Below are 21,895 nucleotides of genomic sequence, written 5' to 3' on the forward strand. Positions count from 1 at the left end.
ATCAAATCTTTTTAAGTATTCAAGAAATCTCTTCGTCATGGAGGTGGCAAACTGTGATAGGCCTTTTTCTCACCGCAAATTGGTCCTCAGCCACAAAATTGATTGCTGTTATCTTCTTCTCGGTTGTACTAACAGCATCTATCATCGGACTACAAGACTAGTAGTAGTAGTTTATTCTTGTTTACTTTTCAGTTACCTAATTTTTCTAGTCTTATGTGCAAATATCTACCTCCTCTGCTTGGAAAAATGTATATAAAAATCTTGGAGGTTTGTTGTGACTTGTGAGGAGATGATTATTCAGTTGGTCGTCTCTTCTCTTCCACGCAGTAATCATAATGGTAATGATGATAGAGAGCCTAATAAATTACTGTAGTCAAGCATATAAAAAAGATAAACAAATGTAATCAGACTCAAATTTGGAACCTGGAATAGAAATATAGAATGCAGCCACGCATATGCCTTGTTTTACTTTTCGTCTGTGGCCATCACAGTAGCTATCATGTCGTCGCACGCCAATGCGCGTTTGGACAGCGGACTTTCCAGCCCCATCCAGTAATATATATAGGATGCCACACACAATTTCCAAACTACACATCATCTTCCAGCTCGAAGCACAAATCTAACGCCAATTTCTTTCTCCGTTCCTGGCTAATCCTGCAATATTCCTTGGATTATCAATGACAAAGGTATTCCCAAATGCAACTTCCTTCAAGGAGGTTGATCAGCCAAACCAACCATTGGCTATTGATCATGGTGGGAACTTGGATGGGGGGCCAGTGGTTTTGACTGTTTGGAAGAAATCCTTGCTGTTTAATTGCGATGGTTTTACTGTGTTTGATGCCGAGGGAAATTTGGTCTTTCGGGTGGACAATTACATGTCCGGTGCTAAAGGAGAGATCGTTCTTATGGACGCGTCTGGCAAGTCTCTGCTAACCATCCGTCGCAAGGTACTATATATCTATATATATATATAGCGTCTCCTTACTGTTTTTGGTTCTGCTAACGTTGTTGTATGTCGAACTTGCTAGTAGTAGTATTTGTTCTGGATCAAGAAGTCACACGTCTTGATTCATTTAAATTTTGGAAATCTTGAAATATTATGTGGTGGAGACGTCGTTTAATTTACTGCATCCAAACTCACCAGTATAATTCGATCTCAAGATTAACCCATATAATCTGCTGTAATTAATCCAATGGTTTTGCACGATTAATGTGGATGCAGAGACTGAGTATTGCGGATAATTGGTTAGTGTTCGCGGGCGAGGAAGCGGTTAATCCCCGGTTTTCCGTGAGGAAGCAAGTGAATTTCTTGAATTCGAGGTCACTAGCCCAAGTGAGCTGCCTCTCCTGCTGTGACAGTGGATCACCGTCATCGCCCTGCTCCTCCTCTTCTCCTAAGAAGAAGTTGGTGTACGAGATTGAAGGCTCTTACAAGCAACGGTGTTGTGCGGTGTATGATGACAAACGGAGGCGAGTGGCGGAGATCAAGCGGAAGGAAGCCGTCGGAGGGCTGGTCTTCGGGCTGGATGTGTTTCGGCTTATAGTACTACACGAGCCTGGCAGCAGAATTGAGTCGGCCGTGGCTATGGCCCTTGTTATCGTCCTGGAGCAGATGTTTGGATCTTCCTCCTACAGTCCAAGAGCCCTCCATTGATCATTGTTCAGTCGTCGCTGCAGCAGAATACAGGACAGCAACTACATACAACCTTGGCTGAGTTCGATGGATCGATCGAAAGGATTCAAGAATTGGAATATTGTTAAATGCTGCATGTGCATTACTTGGATCTTTGCTTCAACAACAGCGCTAGATTAGAGTTGCCTCATGTGATAGATGCTCATCTAGGAAAGACCATTCATACATATATTGCATATCCCCTAGTATGTATGTATATGTGGACGGGAGCTGGTTTTTTCGTTTTATATAAAAGAAGACTAAGCTCTCGAGAGGGGAATGTATACTTATCATTTATCAAAGTCATGTAATTAGAATGAGAAATCCGAGACAGCGAAATAATAAATGAAGTTCAAAGGAAGGGTTTTGCTTACTGCTCAATTAACTCGTCCATTTGTTAAGGTTGTGTTTGGATTGCATTTTTCGTCATTTTTTATAAAAAAATTACTGTAACGATTTGATATATGTGAGGGAAAAAGGTGATAGGAAAATGTGATCACGGAAAATGACAATTTTCCGACGGAAACAAGCAATCCAAACAAGGCTAAAATTGTTCCAATTTTCACTATTTAACAAGTTTGTTGCTTATTAGCAATAATAATGTGCAGCATAATATCATGATCCCATCCAAATGAGTACTGTTTTTAGTATCTATCACGTACGCACGAGATTTTTGACTTTGTGCTTCAATGTTTTTGTGTCCAATTAATGCTAATTCACCACTAATAACAAAACACCTATCACGTCATTCTTTAATTAATTAACACTCAATTACGTGGGCACTCCAAAGGTCAAAATAATGCGGCCGCTAATGGTTGGTTACTTGCTGCTTCTTGCTTGGATTGACGGTAAGTTTGAGTTAAGATGAAATTGATTATAATTTCAAAAGCTATGACGACATGTCTAGATTTGCGTCATCTATCTCAAAATTATCTCTTTGTATAGAGTCCCGTTTGGCAAGTGAATTTTTTTGGATGTTTATCTAAAACTTTACTGTAAATTATTACCGTAGTAATTTTAAAAAAAAAAATTTTGAAGTGCGCAAAATTTTGAATATTTTGAGGTGTATAGTTTAAAAATTTTTAGAAGTTTTTTGAGGTTGCTGTACTACTTCCTATTACTCCCTCCGTCCTACTTTAATAGTCATATTTTCCTTTTTCGTTTGTCCTAAATTGTAGTCCAGTTTTCAATTGAAGAATGTAGTTGTATTTTAATTTTCCTAAAATACCCTTATTCAATGTAAGTGGTTGTTACTATAAACCTACCCAATTTAATGAGAGTTGATTCTTTTTTTTTTACCATCAATTCAAGTTTCCATAAAATTATACTCTAATTAATGTGAGGGTATTTTAAGAAAATAGCTACCTAAATTGATTGTTCCAACAAAGTTAATTATTTTTTCTTAAACTGTGTGAAAAAACAATCAGAACTATCAAAGTAGGACGGAGGGAGTAGCAGACAAATTTGACAAAAAACTTACCTGCCAAACAAGGCCCTAGTTTGCTGTACTACTTCCTGTTAGTTTGACTTTGCTAACTTACAACAAGTTGAAAAATAATTTGTCTAGATTGCTATTTTTTTTTTTATAGAAAAATTTTCACATTTTTCATGAATATATTTTTCAAAAATTTTTTTTTACGTTACAGACATCAAATTGTTATAATTAATTTTTCTACAAAGACTCTTGAAAACAGCAATCCAAACAGGCTAGATTTCATAAGAAGGTTTCCTCTCGTCTACTTCTAGATCTTTCTGATTTCTAATATTCAATAAGTTTGTTGTCCATACGTAATGATAATGCATTCTGACCAATCCAATTAAATATGACGCAAGATTTTTGTCTTCACGCTTTGATGTTACTGTTCCAGTTGTAATTCACCACTAATCCACAATTGGTTGTTACGTCATATTTCAATCAACTTAATTATGTCAATGCTTCTATGCCAAAATAATAACCAATCACCGTCAACTGCTACTCGTTAATTATTTTGATATTTTTATTTAACAAAAATATTTAGTCTGATAAATTTGGGAAAATAATTAAGTCAAATACGTCACCAAACCAAAAGCAGGAAAACAAAAATACACTAGCATTAATAACGATAACCGCTAAATACGCAAACTCTGAGGAGTTAAATGCAATTATGATAAAATTCCCAAACGGTGCTGTTTTATTAGCAGTTGCTGTCCTTCTGCGGTCTAGATGAAACAGAGCTGAGCTAAGACATGGAAAGGGGAGGCGCCGGAACCACCGTTCCCGAAACGACGTCGCTGTTCCCCGTTCGTCCTCAATCCTCCACCGGCGACGAGGATAATGCTCCGGAATGGCTTCGGAACACCAGCTTCACCACCGACCTCACCCTCATAAACGACGCCGTATCCACCCACTATCAGCAGTCTCAACTCGAAGAATTATCGTCGGAGGAAGACGAAGAAAGGGCAGAGAAAAGTAAAGAAAAATTGCCGCGTCCACAGTATGAGTTGATAGATTCGTCCGCTTCGGGTCGTGGCTCATACAGTGATGACGAAGAAATGAAAGAGAAGAGGAGAAATCGGAAGAGGAAGAAGAAGAAGAGGAGAAGAAGGGAATTATCTAGTAATGCAGCCTCATTGCATGAATACGGACTCGCATCCTCTTCTTCTTCTTCTCGAAAAGCTGATATTCGAGCTTGGGCTTCTTCTACTTCAGATACTACTGGTAGTACTAAAGAGTATTACTTTGATTCTAAGGGCGACCGCGATAATTTGGCCTTCGGTTGTATTTACAGGTATTTGCAGAAATAATTAGTTAAATTCTACTCTGCTTAAATTCGTGACAAGATTTTGGACAATTTGGATACCTTTTAGTGTTTGGGAATTTAGAAAATCAAGATTGTTAAGCTGTTCCTATAGATGAATCAAAAGTAAATTTTATTATGGGAATAGTGATACATTGTCTCTGGATTATCGGAGTAGAGACAGAAGGTAGCAAATTTAAGGAGTTTGTAGAAACTGCTCTTTAGTTTTCAGTTTATTATGTAAACAAAGTTTAAGACTTTTCATGTTAATTGATTGAAACGGGTAGTTGCTTGGCGTTTTTTTTCAGTTATCGGCATATGCCATAGGCATTTGTATGAAAGAAGCAACTCTTGATTTGTTGACCTACATTAGTTCCTGTAGTTTGTAATTTATGTACTTCTTTTGTCCATTTTACGTGATACAGTTAGCCATTCTCAGAAGTCAGTTACTTTTGGAACTGATGTAAGAGTTTGGTTTTTAAAATTTTGCAAGCTGTAAAATGATTGATTTCCAATTTTTCATCCTAAACTTGCTAGCTTTGGTGCCCTTTTTCTTTCACTGGAATCAGGAATCAATCAACTCCATCAACAACTTTCACCATGTAAATGTATCCAAATTGGATAAAATGGGGATGGAGGCAATGACCAACTGCATATTATGGGTTACTTCTCATTGTAATACTATACGCTATATGCAGGATGGATGTGGCTCGCTACAAGCTCAAAAATTCAAGAAAATTTTCTGATCTTAGCTTCTATAGACGGAGCCGGAAGAGCTCAGTCTTGGATGGAGATGATGATATTGATGGACTGGATGGTAAACTTAGATTGGAGGGTCGTTATTGGTCAGCAATGTTTGCTGCACTAGAGCGGCATAAGAACTTGAAGCGAATTAGGGTTCTTGCTCCTCAAAAGATCGTTCCAACTGTAGCTGCTGAATTCATCCCTTTATCGGATGATGGGGGTCCCAATTTCAGATCTTCAGGGGATAAAGTAGTTGAGGAGTCATGGGAAGATGAGGTTTATCGTAAAACCAAGGAGTTTAACAAGTTGACAAGAGAAAAGCCGCATGATGAGAAAGCTTGGTTAGCTTTTGCTGATTTTCAAGACAAGGTGGCCAGGATGCAGCCACAGAAGGGTGCTCGTCTGCAGACTCTTGAAAAGAAGATCAGTATACTGGAGAAGGCAACAGAACTAAATCCAGATAACGAAGATTTAGTTCTTTCTCTTATGAAAGCTTATCAGAGTAGGGATAGCACTGATGTTCTGATTGGTAGATGGGAGAAGATACTTGTGCAGAATTCTGGGAGTCACAGGTTATGGAAGGAGTTTTTGCAGGTTATTCAGGGTGAATTCTCTAGATTTAAGATATCTGAGATGAGGAAAATGTATACCAATGCAGTCCAAGCTCTATCTGGTGCATGTAGCAAGCAGTATAGGCAGGTTCTCCCTCTCACGTAACTCCTGATACTGAATTTTAATTTTGACATTTGGTCGAACTTTCACGGGATTTATCCCATACCTAAACACCTTTGGAATGTGAGATTAGCTATTAATATGTAGCAGAGGATAATTTGTTCAATTTTCTCTTCTTGGCCTTTCTCTAACTGACCTCATAGTTAAATTCCCCCCCCCCCTTCCTTCTGGCTTTTCATTCTGCTTTGAATAAATTGTGTAGTTGAACCCTTAATGAGTTGATTATGTTCACTGCAGGTTCAACGACATACTACTGGACGTTCTTCTGATCCAGAACTTGTTCGTCTAGAACTTGGTTTAGTTGATATATTTCTTAGCCTCTGCCATTTTGAATGGCAGGCTGGGTACCATGAGTTGGCTACTGCTTTATTTCAGGCAGAGATTGAATATACTTTGTTTTGTCCATCTTTACTTCTTAGTGAGCAAAGTAAGCGAAGACTTTTCGAGCATTTTTGGAACAGTAATGGTGCTAGAGTTGGGGAAGATGGTGCTCTAGGCTGGTCAACATGGCTGGGAAAAGAGGAAGAACAGAGGCAGAAGATTGTTAACGAGGAGCTATCTCATAAAGCTGAAGAGGGTGGTTGGACAGGTTGGTCAGATCCGCCGTCTAAAACCAAGGATATGATGGAAGCTCTGGAAAATGATAGAGTTAGTGACATGGCTATTGAGGAATCTGGTGATGTCTCTGATGCAAGAGATGATGAGCAGGATGATGATACTGAAGTTTTGTTGAAAAAGCTTGGCATTGATGCTTCTGCTGATGCAAATAATGAGATCAAAGACACTAAGACATGGACTAAGTGGTCAGAAGAAGAGTTGGCAAGGGACTCTGATCAGTGGATGCCTGTTCGCACAAGATCTGGTTGAACAATCTTTCTTTAATATGTGTGTGTGTGTATTTGTTTTTCCTTTTAATGTGAATTTCTTGGTGTTTTATTTTTTGATATCCACAAGACCCTAAATTATGGGGCATGGGCAAGAGTTTCACTTGCTTTTTCTTTCGTATTATACTGGACACTTGATTTTTGGGAAACAATAAAAGATATTGAAGGAATAATATATTGGAATAGACTAAGAATGGTGGACTTGTAGAATCTCTCTTTTATAATCATTAGAGAGTCCTTTTTTCCTTTGATTAAACAAATTAGGAGCTCTTTTAGTGGATGATAAATTAACCATTGGAAACATTAATTACAAATTAGAATTTGCCAGAAGTCTTGTTTCAAAATGCAATACCACAGTACTTATTATATCATAGCCTAGTTTCCATTGGTTGGTTTGCTCATTTTGTTCCTCATTTCACTTCAGCAAATATTTTGCTTAGATAGTTAATTTTTTTCCTCATGTTCATGATGTGACTTAATTTTCTTTGTTCTGTTGAGCTCTTCTTTTCCCTAGATTAATAATGTTGGTGGCTTGATTACAAAGATTCTTTTGATGGCTTGATTGTGTGGTTTTTGTTTTTTCCATTGCTGGGATATTATACTGAAAGGCCATTGCACTATGAACTTTAATTTTCAATGTACTTCTTTTATAGTATTCTGTTGATGCATTCTTAATGGGGCTGCATTAATACTTTTATTTCTTTGAATAACTGTGTCATTGCATCTTTTACTGCTTTTGTGGCTATGGTAGACGTCTTAGCAAAAGTTAATTTACTGATTATGGCTGCCACAGCTGGGGCTCCTCATCATGATGATGCAGAAGCTGATGAGCAACTGTTGAGAGTAATTTTATATGAAGACGTGACAGATTACCTATTTACGTTGATTTCCGAGGAAGCTCGTTTGTCTCTTGTTTCTCAGTTCGTTGAATTCTTTGGTGGACGAATTTCTCAATGGTTTGTAATATGCTGAATCAGTTGCATCCTTATCTTTCTATCTTTTTATTGGGCTCCTAGAAGTTAGCTTAATTATACATTATTCCTGGTGGTCTACTCATATGAATAATGAAGGCTGGAAAATCAGAATTTCTTCCTAGATCAATGTGAAAATTTTAAGTTTTTTTATTTGTTTTATTTTTTTTTATAAAGAAGTCAATTAGTGTTTTACTTATTGCATGAAACATTTGAAGAAGTCTCAGATAAGCTCTTCTCTCCTTAATGTTCTTGCTAATTATTCTCCTTAAGAATTGATTATGTTAGGCGGGAACAGAATAGGACCCTCAAACAACTTGTCCAAGAATGTAAAAAATTTAGAATCAAATGGCAATGCTTCAATTGTAACTTAGTCTCCATAGAGTAGCTTGTTTTATGCAATTTTGTCAGGTGTTAGAACAAGATGTTCCAATTATCGAGTTCATGAACCACATAGATTGCATACCTGAACTTTAATCTCGTTGTCTAGAAATTTTCTCTTTTCAAGAAATTGTTCACGAATTCCTTCATATTGTGTCATGTTATTCTAAGTGAGAACTTTGCTTTTAAGAGTGACAAGTAACTTGTTATTTTTATTTTGTTATATTTTTGTTTTGTGATGCCTGAAGCCGGATTCTTGGATGTGCATCATCTGAATGGTTATGTTCTGGAAGATTAACAGAGAATGGCATCTTATCTTTATTTCTAAAAGCACAGTGGGACATTTATGTGGAGAGGATTTTAGAACTTGTTCAGTTTCTGCATACTTGGGTGTTGCAGTTGACACAGTTTTTTGGACATGGTTTTGTTAAAAGATATTGTTTTTTCAGATATTCTGAAGCTATTGAAAGTAATCTTTTCTGTGTCTAGATTTTCATTTTCTTTTGGTGTGGGAAAGTTTGATGCTTAAAGATCAAGGGTTCAGATTTTCTAATTTTTAAAGAAATTTTTGTTTTTGTTTTGTCTTTTTTATCTCTTTTACCCCCTCCTAGTTGTCCCCCTTTCTCATTTGCACTTAAATTATCAAGTCATGATTGGAAATATCCTGATCCTGCAACAACTGTTGTACTATTTGCTTATGTCATAGGGCTTGCACTAATAGTTCAAGTTGGGATGGGACTACACGGAGTTTAGATGCTTTTTCGTATTCTATCCTAGACAACTTGAGAAAAGTGCACGATATTCTGACTGAAAAGCAAAGCATTCCAATGAGTATGCCTTTGGAATGTCTTCTAAGCAGCTCGGATGACATTTCCATGAGGTCTAGTATGATGAAATTTGTTCGAAATGCTTCCTTGCTTTGTTTGAGTGCTCTTCCACAAAACTACGTTTTGGAGGAAGCTGTTCTTGTTGCTGAAGAGCTATCAAACACACGAATGAATTCATTGGTGTCTCCCGTTACTCCATGCAGAGCTTTGGCAAAGAGCCTTTTGAAAAATAATCGACAGGTATGCCTCTTATTTGTAATACTTATTTTGATGGAGGACTGTAAACATTCTTTTGGTATTAACAAGTTTTATATTTTGGGAATTAAATTGTAGTAGACTTGAATAACATTCTTAAATGTTCAATATAATAACAGTTTAATCACTTTGGTCCTTGTGATGAGTAAGAACATAACGATGAACACAGTTATATATCAGAAGTAATATGGACATGAAGCCTGGGCTTGAGGATAAGAAGCATTTTTTTTTCTTGCAACAAAGACTTAATGATTAAAGAGCTAAACGGTGGACCTAAAGGTTTTATGGATTTTTAGAGGTGCTAACGTCCAAATTCAGTATTTCTGATTTTTGTCCCAATTTGTTATTTAAGTGGAACACTTAACCAACACAGTTTCGCTGGATGCCCAGTTGAATTATTTGCGGTGAGGCTGCACATGAACGAGCACTTATAGAGGTCTAAGAGGAAAATAAGGGGCTAGGGAAGGGGTCAGTTTTTTAAATGAGTTATTTTTGGCTAAGACAGGGTTCCAGATATACTACCTTTTGTTGTTTGGAAATGGTTTATCTTGTCAAACATTAAATGGACGAAGGCAGATAACCTTAAAAAGTATGACTATTCGTCACTGTTTTATATGCTAGAACCAGAAGCAGACGACACTGCATCCTATCTTTAGACATTCTGAAGCAGCAAGCAGTATGTTAACTGGTAGGCAAACCTGTTAATCAGTGGTTGATTTTGAAGTCTGCAATAGTGTTCCTACATAGTGTTTGTATTTGGAAAAGTTAGTTTTGGGATGCTGTTGGTTGGGGAAAACATGTCTTTTCAGAAGTGGAGAGTGCATAAATTGAAGGTTGAAAGAGCAAACCCTTTCCTGCTTTCAGGAGAATTGTTGAGAAATTGCAGTTTGTCTTATGGATTTTTTTAATGACTTGCTCGTTATTGGAAGACAGTTTTTTCTGAATATTTGTTCAGAGTTACTAATAGACAGTATTTATGCATTTGTATGCGTGCTTGTGTGTCTGTGTCTTTGTAATTGACTAGTGTTAGAGGCACACACATTCAGAAATGGTTTTTTTTGCGAATTAATTTTACATAAAATTTTCATCACTAAAGCAAACTACTGGAGAAAAAGACCACTTGAGATTTTGCAGTTTTCTGACCATGTAGAACGCTAAAGTTGTCTTCTTGTGACTCGTTTCATCAGGACGTGTTGTTATGTGGTGTCTATGCACGAAGGGAGGCCGTCTCTGGCAATATTGACCAGGCAAGAAAGATTTTCGACATGGCATTGCTATCTGTTGGAGGGCTTCCATTGGTAGGATTTATTTGTTTTGATAAGGTTTTTAAACACTGTATACTGCCTGTTTTGGAAAAGCATATTTTAGTTTGTCAAATGACCTGTTTCAAAAACTTGTTTATCTTTTTGGGACTGCATAAATGTCTCCAGCAGGTGCAACACATTGTCCTGGATTATCTGTATTATTGAACATGCTCCAAATTATAGTAGTTTTAACCTCCTAAGGTGGTAATTGTATCCATATCCAACATGGTCATAGATATTCTCTCCCCAATGGAGCTAGTTTAAAGTTGTAAAATTTGCAAGTTGCTCCCTGGAAGAAAGGAAGAGTAGTTGTTTGCACTTGAATTACAACGTACTGCTCGTATCCTTAGTGGTGTCTCTTGTACAGTTGGTTCATAATTTCTTGTGGTCATTGCATTTGTTTTCATTAGGTGCTTGGGATTTAAGTTGCTATTTACTGAATGTGATCAAACAGGATGTTCAGTCAAATGCATCTCTTTTGTATCTGTGGTATGCTGAGATGGAGATTTCAAATACATCATTTGATAGATCGGAATCATCACTTAGGGCTGTGCACATTCTATCTTGCTTAGGATGTGGGGAAAAATACACTCCATATAGTAGGCAAGCTTCCAGTTTACAACAGCTGAGAGCACGACAAGGGTTCAAAGAACGAATACGAATGCTAGGTCCACTATGGGCACGTGGTAGAATAGATGATTTTTCCACTGCTGTCATATGTTCAGCTGCTCTATTTGAAGAACTGACAACTGGTCCAGCTGCTGCTATTGAAATTCTGGATCAGGCATTCACAATGGTGCTTCCTGGTAATTCAGCATTCCTTTTCCTTTATTTATTCACAATGGTGCAAGCATGAGTCCAAAATTGTGACTTTGTTGTGATATCTTTCTTTGCATATAACAACTTTTGTTGCAGTTTTTGGTTAAACTTGATGAGAGAGTCATTATGATATTAGACGATCACCTTCTATTGGGCCCAAAGGCAGAAGAGATGGCTTTTCATCCTTGCAATAAGTGCTGAGATTGTGACATAAAGAGTGGAAAGTGGAAGAGATATGTATTCTTGCTTTAGTTAGCAAGTTTATATCTTCTTGTAGCTCTAAGGATAATGCATTTCCAATTCTCAGTGATACACTTGTAGAATGTTGACTGAATACTGAATTTTCTGGGAGCATACGTGATGTATTGTCACCTCTAGAGGTTTGACATAGTACATATGAAGTACAAGTATTGGAACCAGAGTGTCACTTCTTGGGTCCTTTATGCAGGGTTTATATGCCCAAGGCGTGGAAGCCCAATTAATTTACCATACGAAGATGTGAGATAGCTGATGAGTCATTGATTCTTTGCTCTACTTATTAATCTAAAACTAGATAGCCCACTTGTTTCTTTGAGCGCCCATCATCTAAGCTATCTATTTATTCATTGGCTTGTAACAAATATTTTAACTTATTTCACTGCAGAAAGGAGGCGGCAAAGTTACCAGCTTGAATTTTTGTTCAACTATTATGTGAAGATTCTTTGCAAATATCACCAGGAAATGAGGTTCTCAGAGATATGGGATGCTATTGTGAAAGGGCTGCAGATGTATCCTTTCAGTCCTTACCTGTATAGTGCCTTGGTTGAAATTAGCCACCTTCATACTTCCCCAAATAAATTGCGCTGGATTCTTGATGATTTCTGTAGCAAGTAAACTCTTTACTCCTTATTCTTTATTGTTTAGTGACATGTTGCATTTTTCTAAGTATGATTAGGGGTAAAATTTGAGTTTAGTCAAGCTCTAATGCTTCGTAATCAGTTCAACTGGGATAAGATTACCCAGACTTGTCATCAGGTTTGAGCTCGCTTTAAGTCAAGCCATAACTCTACCTCAGTTTAGTCCTGCACAAGCTAAAACTTGGATTGCCAATATAACATCCATTTTAGACCCAGTTCAAGGGCTTCAGAATTCCTATCCCAATTACATTGCCTAGAAGACAACAAATTGAATTAATGAAAGTACTAAACCATCTAAATATCCAACAGATCACATTTAAGATGAAAGTTATCCAAAGTATTAGATTTTTTTTTTTAAATTGTGTTTTATGGATGATATGAGTATCCGACTTACAAACCATACAAGAAAGAAAGCAGGAAAAAATGAATATCTAATTAATGTCTGTTACCCGTCTCCATTGAAGAGAAATCCTGTCTTGCTACCAGATCTCCTATTAGGAGGTGAGTGACAGAGATTTGGGGTAGGACGCTCCATTTGTAGGCAGTGAGTTTTCTGGGTAGCTCTTTTTCAGGTTTTGGAGAGTCTCATAATCCACATTAGATAGTTAGTTAGAGGAGAGGAAGGTTGATGTCTTGATATTTTTGAGATTCTAACAAACAGAAGGGAGAATAGAGTGGGAAAAACAGAGAGAAGATTGGACTACAGTTTTATCTTAGCGTTTTGCATTTTTTTAGAAACTAGTATTTTTTTCTTCTTGTCTTCTATATCTTGTCTGTTAACGTATTGTAAAAAGAGAAGGAGTATATATAAAGTTAGGTTCATTGTATTTTGAGTTTGGAAAAGTTTAATACACGAGCATGCATTATTATAGCTCTTACCATGATGCATATTTTGTCCTGCTGCAGGATAACATTGTTATTGACTCCAAATTTTTGTCTTCTTGTTTGTTATTTCTCACAGGAAACCATCTATAGTTGCTTTCTTCTTCTCTTTGTTGTTTGAGATGAGCAAAGGAGGCTTGCAGCATAGAATTCGTGCAATATTTGAGAGGGCATTGGAAAATGCTGCATTTCGCAATGTGGTGGTACTCTGGCGCTGCTACATTGCCTATGAAAGTGTTGTAGCACATGATTTCTCTGCTGCTAGAAGAGTTTTCTTTCGAGCAATTCATGCTTGTCCATGGTAAGTTTTCATCTCTTGATGATAGAAATGCTTATCGTTACTCCAGAATATTGATGTGATTAATCCTGGAAGCTGGCTATTTCCTATGGATTCTGGTTAGTTAATAATTACGCTGTACAGAAATTGTAATAAGAGAAATTGACACGCAAACTAGTGTTTTCTCTTTGTGGGCGGATAGGTTTTTCATTTAAAGTGGATGTGCTAGACCGGTCATTTGGTCAACTGCATGATAATAGGCCCTCCTTCTGGTCTCTCTCCCCTGGGGTCTCTCTCTCCAAAAATCCTCTGATCTATTCATCATTTTTCTCAGGTCCAAAAAACTATGGCTGGATGGTTTCCTCAGACTAAATTCTGTTCTGACTGCCAAGGAGCTCTCAGACCTGCAGGAAGTCATGCGGGATAAAGAACTCAATTTGAGGACCGACATCTACGAGATCCTTTTACAAGATGAGATGGAAATATGATATGAGTTGTTTTAAATATGATGCAGTTCAATCTTGGACTAGTGCAACAGATTATTGGCTTACAAGTTATGATTCGCGGTTGCACTTGTGCTATGATGGAAACTGTTTCTTCTATGGTGGTTTTTGGGTGGATGGATTTGAAAGATGATTGCTGACGACTGTGGGATGAGGAGTTGGCGCAGGCGAGGATGAGTAAAGTACTGTTAAATGGATGTAGTACTATACATGTGTTTATATGGTTAGAATGCTCCAAAATTTTCCAGTCATACCTGGAACTATAGAGTGAGCAAGTACTACTAGCTTCCAGGCTCAAGAGTGCCTGCAGATTGCTTTTTTTGCAAGAAAGAGAGACACAAGTGTTGGGTGGGGGGGGGGGGGGAGGGGGGGGGAAGCTCCGTTGTAATATATTTGCTGAATTAGTTGTTCTTTGGTGTTGCGGGCTATTTTCCTTGGGAGTTGTAAATATGATAGAACAGATTTTTGGTGTTCAGTTGTGAGAAAAATGTCTTTAGATTAAACGAACGTCATTAGTCAATGAAAAATCTTTGTTGTGCCAAATAATGGAAGTTTTTTTTTATTGCGCAGGCGCAGGATGTGGTGCTTTTTTTAATAGAGGAATAAAAGTGAAAAAAGAAAAAGGTGTGCGATTGAAGATTTTTCTTAGCCAAATTATGAGGAAAGAGGTAGATGTCAAATTGTATATACTTTAGTGAAATTTGCATGCATACAATAATGATTTTAGAATTAAAAATTATTGAATCGGTGATTCCTGAGAAAAGAAAATGTAGATAAGTTAAGTAACTAGAAATGAAAGGGAAAATAGATAATTTTATATTTTGGGGAGAAAAATGAAAGATTTTCCAGAGAAGTGAGGCAAATTGTGGCCTGAGTAATTTATCTAGTTAATGTGAAATATGGCAAGTGTGCCTAGCTGAAAATTCTTAGGTTCGAAAGTTGTTCAGGGTGCATATGGTGGTTCAAATGATCTTAGTCAATAAGGCAAATTCAACCAGCAAAAATTACTTCCCAACGTTATGAAACAACTAAAAGTGTGGATGTCCTTTTGTATTTCCAAAAGGATTAATTCATGATTTATGACTACATTATGTATAGAAATTACAATCCATAAATCTAATCATGTAGTGGAGAAATCGTTTCATAAGTTTCTTCATATTTTTGTAGTAGTGGGTGTTTAATAGAATTGATGTACCTTTGATCTTGTAGTACCTATATATAGAGGTATATTGACACCCTTTGAAAGGACTTTGGTATTTGTTGGAATACAAGAATATCATTCTCCATTACTCTATTTTTCCTCTAATATCTCTATTCATACTATTGTAGTTTATTAGTTTTACAACATGTTATCAGCACGAGTCTCTATTTTTTAGCAAAAGGTGGAAACGGAGGCTCTATCTTGAACAAAAGTGAAACACAAGATTTTGTCGAAATTCTGCTCGCATTTCTTTAAGTAAATTCTGAGGTAAATTTCTAACTCACAAACTTGTTTCAATTTCTTATGGCTAATATTTGAATTATCGCAAAAAATACAAGTGCCTATTGCTGAACAGTCACTAAACACAAACATATACTATTTGACACCTTTGAGGTAATATTTCTTCTTTTAATTCTACTTACTTACATTTAGAATTATTCGTTATAGATACTTATATTCTGATGCATTGAGTTTTGGAGATGCTATTATAGAAAATCAATTATATTTGAGGATCTACTTGTCTTTTGAAATATTTAAAGAAAAAGATTCGACCACCTGAAGATGATCGTTCTTTAACGAAAATATTTGACCACTAGAAGATGATCATTATTTCAAAAGTCTGGTATGATAAATTTACGTATGGCTACAAGAACATAATTCTGCGATTTTCAGAATTATTTCTTAATTGAAATTGTGTCGAGAAAATTTTACTCATAAGATATATTGAAAATGATATTCTCCACAATTGATTCCTCTAATATGCTCCTGTAGTAGCAATATTAAGAGAAATTTTGAGAAGTATTTTGTACTTATTGCATGCTAATTCTAGTCCATTTCCAGAAGTGAATGTGATTAAATTTCAATTTACTAGTTATGGTTAATGTCATGACTATGATTTTGGTAAATATGTATTTTACCATGACAAGAGAAAAAGTTATCACTTGAAGTGAGATAATAATGATAAGAACAAGAAAATAAGGATCCTGAAGACAACTGTCCCGAAGTACATTTGACAAATAAAATTATAATAGCATTTTCACATAACAAATTTCTTTAAACGCCCTGAAGGTGTATGATAATTGATTTAATTAGTTTTTCTTCTTGAAAAAGAAATGGATGTTAAACATTTGGGATCAAAGGATTATGGTCATGATATTTGTCCCATAAGAATTATGATGATAATGATATGTGTCTCATTAATAAGTGCCACTATATACACTATTTTCCAACAAAAGAGACAAACACAATCAGTGGTAGTGTTTAAGTGATTGAAAGTTCCAAAAGAGCCACTACTATATTTCTCCCTGTAGGAGAAAAATTTATTATAAATAAAGCACTATTTTTTATCATGTCTCGAAAGAATTATTGAATTTAAATATCCGTTAAAATGGATATCAAATTGAGACACTAAATGAGACAATAATAGAGATCATGTTTAGAAATCAAATGAGATAAAGGTTAATTATATCATAATAATCATTCGAGAGAGAAATGGTTATCGATATAGTTGTCTTCATTGTCATTTGATTTATAATAATCACATGCAGTAAATCAGAAGTTTACTGATCCCAATAGATATATGATTTGGCAAAAGTGAAAATATTTGAGAGCCAACAAATATTTATACATATCCCTTTTATATTATATATGGCTCTCAAAGAAATTTAAAATTTATGTTGGGTATGAATCACCTTTTACGATTAAATATTGTGAAATATTGATGGGTGATCTATTGAATGATTTATCTATTCTGATGAGCTACGATTCCCGACATTAAGGGGAGGAAAAAATCAATCGAAAGGAAATCAACTGAAAAATTGAATTTCCTCGATTCTTATACAAAATAATGTGAACTAGAAGTTCAAGAAATTCTTCATTTATAGAAAGTTATATTATCGACTCAAAAAGAGTCATTAAATCAACTATTCCTGCAGGAAATATTCTGATTAAAATTAATGTCCCTGAAGGACATGCACAAGTGCTACAAATAAATTTAAGGCCGGCTTACCTAAATAAGATATAAATTGATTTCAAATATCTCCGGAGATTAAATAAATATCATGACAAAATTCAACCTCTTGAAGAGCCAGCTCCTGAAGAGCCAGCTCCTGAAGAGAATGAAATCATAGAAAATTTAATTGGAACCTAATGAAATATAGCACTTGATATTATAGAAGTTGACGAGAATCATGAATCTAAATCGGTTGATGAATGTCGATATAGAAATGATTGTTCAAAGTGGAAAGATACGATCCAATCTGAATTGGATTTATTGGTTAAAAGAAAAGTTTTTGAATTTGTAGTCCAAACATCTGAAGGTGTAAAGCAAGTAACCTAAGAATTTTCACAAATATTTGGATACCAATGATCCAATATGTCCATGTGTTTTTATTAAGAAAAATAGATCAAAATTTGTGATAATTGTTGTATATGTTGATGATCTAAATTTGATTGGAACTCCTAAAGAGATTCAAAATAATGTTGAATATTTGAAAAAGGATTTTGAGATCAAGAATTTTGGAAAAACAAAATTCTACCTTGGTTTACAAATTGAGCATTTGAAAGGTAGAATTTTTTGTCCATCAAATTGCATATACCCGGAAGGTATTATAACGGTTTTATATGGATAAGGCACATATATTAAATACTCCAATGGTCGTCAGATCATTAGATCCTAATAAGGATCCTTTTAGATTGCGAGAGGAAGATGAAAAGACACTTGGTCCTGAAGTACCATATCTCAGTGCAATTGAAGAATATTGGAATGCGACGATTAAAAGATCTCAAATGATGTTTGCATTAGGGGGAGAAATTAATACACAAGAATAGTGTACTCTTTTTCCTTCACTAGGATTTTTATCCCGATGGATTTTTTCCTGATAAGGTTTTAACGAGGCATATTCTTTGTGTAATGGACATCCAAGGGGGAGTGTTATGAAACAACTAAAAGTGTGGATGTCCCTTTGTATTCCCAAAAGGATTAATTCATGATTTATGATTACATTATGTATAGAAATTACAATCCATAAATCTAATCATGTAGTGGAGAAACCGTTTCATAGGTTTTTTCATATTCTTGTAGTAGTGGGTGTTTAATAGAATTGATGTACCTTTGATCTTGTAGTACCTATATATAGAGGTACGTTGACACCCTTTGAAAGAATTTTGGTATTTGTTGGAATACAAGAATATCATTCTCCATTACTCTACTTTTCCTCTAATATCTCTATTCATACTATTGTAATTTATTAGTTTTACAACACTCAAGACATTTTTGAGGCAGAAAATGTCACCTTGAATATCCCTAATTGAATTAATGGGCCTGTTTGGAACCTGAGTTTTTTGGGAATTTGTCTAAAACTTTACTGTAGTGCACTGTAGAAGTTTTTGAAAAAATTTTGTAGAAATTTTTGTAAGGTGAAAAACTTTTTTGTAAGGTGAAATTTTTTTTTTCCTTTTCTTTTTTTTTTCTTTTTCTTTCTCTTTTTCTTTTTCTTTCTTTCCTTTTTCTTTTCTTTCCTATCTTCTTCTTCTTTGTCCCAGCAGCAACGCAGACACAGCAACAACGCAGCCTCGCCCAACAGCCTGCTCCACCCCCTACTCCGCCACCAGCCCCACCTCCAACACCTCCGCCAAGGCCTCCTCCAGCGCTTCCTCCCACGCCTCCACCTGCTCCACCTCCGGCACCACCACCAATGCCTCCACCAGCTCCTCCTCCTACTCTCCCGCCTGCTCCACCTCCAACTCCACCACCAGCCCCACCTCCTGCACCACACCTGCTCCTCCACCAGCACCTCCTCCAACGCCACCACCAGCACCAGCACCACTACCTGCACCTCCTCCAACTCCAACACCACCATCGGCTCCTTCAGCAGCACCTCCTCCAATGCCACCTCCCGCCACCCCTCTCCTCCCTTTCCCCTTCTCCTTCCCCTCCCCCTTGCCCTTCCCCTTCCCTCTTCCCTCGCCCGGCAGTCAAGGCACACCTCTTCCACAAGCCAATCAAAAAAAATTTTTTTTTTTTGCAATTTTCAGCCTTCCCCTCTTCTCCCCCTTCCTGCATTCTGGAAAAATCCCCTTCCTCGGCGCTATCTAGGACACCGCTTCTGTGAGCTCAAAAACGACGAACAGTCCAAGTGTACAGGGCACCGCTTCTGTCCGGCAAAGTGTTTTGGAGTTTCAAAACAAGATGCGGCAAAACGACGTCGTTTTGCTCAAAGTTTAACAAGGGGACCGTATGAGTTTTTTGGAAGTTTTTCGGGTTCCTGTAGTAAAAGTTGTATAAAAACTAGTAGTAAACAAACTTGCTCAAAAACTTGGGTTCCAAACACCCCCAATGTTCAATTCCTTTGAAACAACACAAGTAAGGACAATTCTTATCTTAGATCACTCAACGCATCATAAAATTTGTAAATCAACAAGAAACAAGTGGAGAACCATATATGCAGTATTAAATAAAACTATAGATATACGCCGTCAAATAACATATTATCACAAGATTCGCAACTCCTTGCAACGGCCAATATTCTTTCTTGCATTTTCCGTGCAAAAAAAATATCATGTTGAACAATAATGGGAAAGAAGCCAAATCCTGATAAATTGTCTCATATTCCAATAGTATTTGGTTTAAGCTGAAGTACGTGTAACAACTAAGCAACCAAAACCCGAGCTTAGCTGAAATCAATTAACCTCCTCAACCCTATCTCGACTCGAGTGTTACAATTAATTAGAATGAGTTCTCATTCATACACAATAATAGAATACATCTAAAAAGGGTTTGGCTGACACTCGCCAAGAGCTTTTATTTTATTTTTTTTATGAAATATAATTTGGGAAAATGTCTAGTATTCGGTGGGATTGAATCCCTCCGGTGGGAGTGAAGCGAGTCAGAGGCGGATAAATCTAGTCCAGTATATATTCAGATACTAAAAGTTCTGGAAAATATTAATTATTATTTTAAATAAAAGATGGACTTGACTTGACTAATAATTAATGTACATCTTGTTCAAATATTTTATAAGAAAAACGTAATATTAAATAATCAGAAATCCAACTCAAAAGTAGTAATTGGCGATTAATTAGAACCTTTTTGATTGATCAATTTTCTATGGATTCCCACTCCTTCCTAGATTTTTTTTTTTAAAAAAAAAAAAACTTTTTGTTGTAGGCCGTAAAAGTTAGTTTGCACTATATATATGCTGCCGACAAGCAAATATAGCATTCCTTCTATTTTTGTGTCTTCATTGGGAAAGTTTAATTGCACTATATGTTGTTTTTGGGTATTTAATTAAATTATTCCACAATATATCCATAGCATATATCTCTGAATTTTCATTTCTGTAAAATGTACATAAATTTGTATATATATATAGCTAGCTGTGTAATTAAAATGACAAGGTGGATTTTGACGTGAAACGCTGTTTAATTATGATTTAAATGTTGAATAAATCCTGGGTTAATTCTTAATCACATACCGATTAAGAATGTCACTAAGAATGTCACTAAGAAAGTCATTATTGCTTCTGTGACAAACCAAACAGTCTGCAGAGAGTTTTGCACCGCTGTGATTGATCCTCCGGACCATTTGTAGGGAGACACATATGGGGTGGTTATGAGTCCTGTCAAAATCATGGGTTTATAGAGTCCCAAAGTATCTTAGATTAATTAAGGTGTACGTATTCTTAGCTTCATAATTATGGAATTCACATAATGGTGAGGTAAAATCAATATCAGCTCATGATTTCTAGAAGAGTCCATCCATCAGCTGATTTTTCTTGAAAGTTGACTACACATGTTGATATATTCCTCAAAAGTCATTTCCCAGTTTTCCACCATACATCTATTTTTGGATGTATATGCTCCTAATTAACCCTCTTCATATATACTTTCCATTGATCCACAAGATATGCAAACTTGACAATAATTTAATGTCTTGCTTGGATCTCGTTTAAAAGAAGATTTGATTTAATGTCTTCAAACCATTTCTGTACCTCTACTAATTAAAACCCTTGCTTATAATTAATGAAATGTCTTTTTGCCTGTAAAGATCTGCATGACAATTGACAACTAGGCTTAGAGAACCAGGAGAAAAATGCAGTAGTTTTATCCCTTTTCAGCTTTAAGTAAATTATTAGTAGGTTAGGATTATTGCCATTGTATATATATATATATACACACACACGCGCGCACATCATACATCTTGATTTCCATCAAAAACCTCCAACTGGAAGCTCCCAATCATGATGGAGCAAAAAAGGCTGCCATTATTCCAGACTGTCATGAAATTCTTGAATTATATCTTTTGATCACATCACTCGCAACTTTAAGCATGAAAATTTTCTCAGTCCCCTCCAAGTTTCTCTTTTTTCCCTCTGGTAAATACCTTTAAATTTCTCTAGTCCGAGGGAAATGAGACTATTTTTTTTCCCTCCCCCCCTCCTTCCCTTTCACAAGTATTAAAAACAAAAAAAAAAAAACCCCAAAAGCATAGGATAAAAGGAAATTAATTAAGGAAAGAAATATAAGGTGAGGAGTGAGTTTTTATGCGTGCTTAAACAGTCAAAAGGAATGCATTTCGTAGTTGCATTGTAAGTTTTCCATTAGGTGATCACTTCTTTAACTGTACGATATTTGTTTTTTAGTCTCTGTTCCAAAACAAAAGAAAAATACATTAAGAATATTATATATGTAGCCAAATATGCTTCTCATCATCCATATAAATACATGAGAAGAGGAGCAACAAAAAGTGCTGTAGTTTCCAATGCTAAGCC

The 21,895-nt window shown here is 36.0% G+C and overlaps 2 protein-coding genes across 3 annotated transcripts; both read left to right on the forward strand.

The window, feature by feature from the left end:
• The first annotated feature begins 579 nt into the window (after positions 1–579).
• Positions 580–1,847, forward strand: LOC113739778 (protein LURP-one-related 8-like). Its single transcript, XM_027267111.2, has 2 exons — positions 580–947; positions 1,223–1,847. Exons 1-2 carry the CDS (start codon positions 678–680, stop codon positions 1,652–1,654), a joined length of 702 nt encoding a protein of 233 aa, XP_027122912.1. The 5' UTR covers positions 580–677; the 3' UTR covers positions 1,655–1,847.
• Positions 1,848–3,852: 2,005 nt separating this feature from the next.
• On the forward strand, positions 3,853–14,470 carry LOC113739806 (uncharacterized). 2 transcript variants are annotated; one of them, XM_027267143.2, is made up of 10 exons: positions 3,856–4,440; positions 5,148–5,892; positions 6,163–6,787; positions 7,603–7,765; positions 8,868–9,228; positions 10,431–10,541; positions 11,002–11,353; positions 12,010–12,235; positions 13,224–13,445; positions 13,756–14,470. In XM_027267143.2, exons 1-10 carry the CDS (start codon positions 3,899–3,901, stop codon positions 13,907–13,909), a joined length of 3,501 nt encoding a protein of 1,166 aa, XP_027122944.2. In that variant the 5' UTR covers positions 3,856–3,898; the 3' UTR covers positions 13,910–14,470. The 2 variants fall into 2 exon arrangements, 1 of the variants encoding a protein (XP_027122944.2); XR_003460317.2 differs by lacking the exons at positions 13,224–13,445; positions 13,756–14,470 and adding an exon at positions 11,463–11,864 and having other exon boundaries at positions 3,853–4,440; positions 12,010–12,203.
• The last annotated feature ends 7,425 nt before the right edge of the window (positions 14,471–21,895 follow it).

Source organism: Coffea arabica, chromosome 4c (genome assembly GCF_036785885.1).
Source record: "Coffea arabica cultivar ET-39 chromosome 4c, Coffea Arabica ET-39 HiFi, whole genome shotgun sequence".
NCBI lineage: Eukaryota > Viridiplantae > Streptophyta > Magnoliopsida > Gentianales > Rubiaceae > Coffea > Coffea arabica.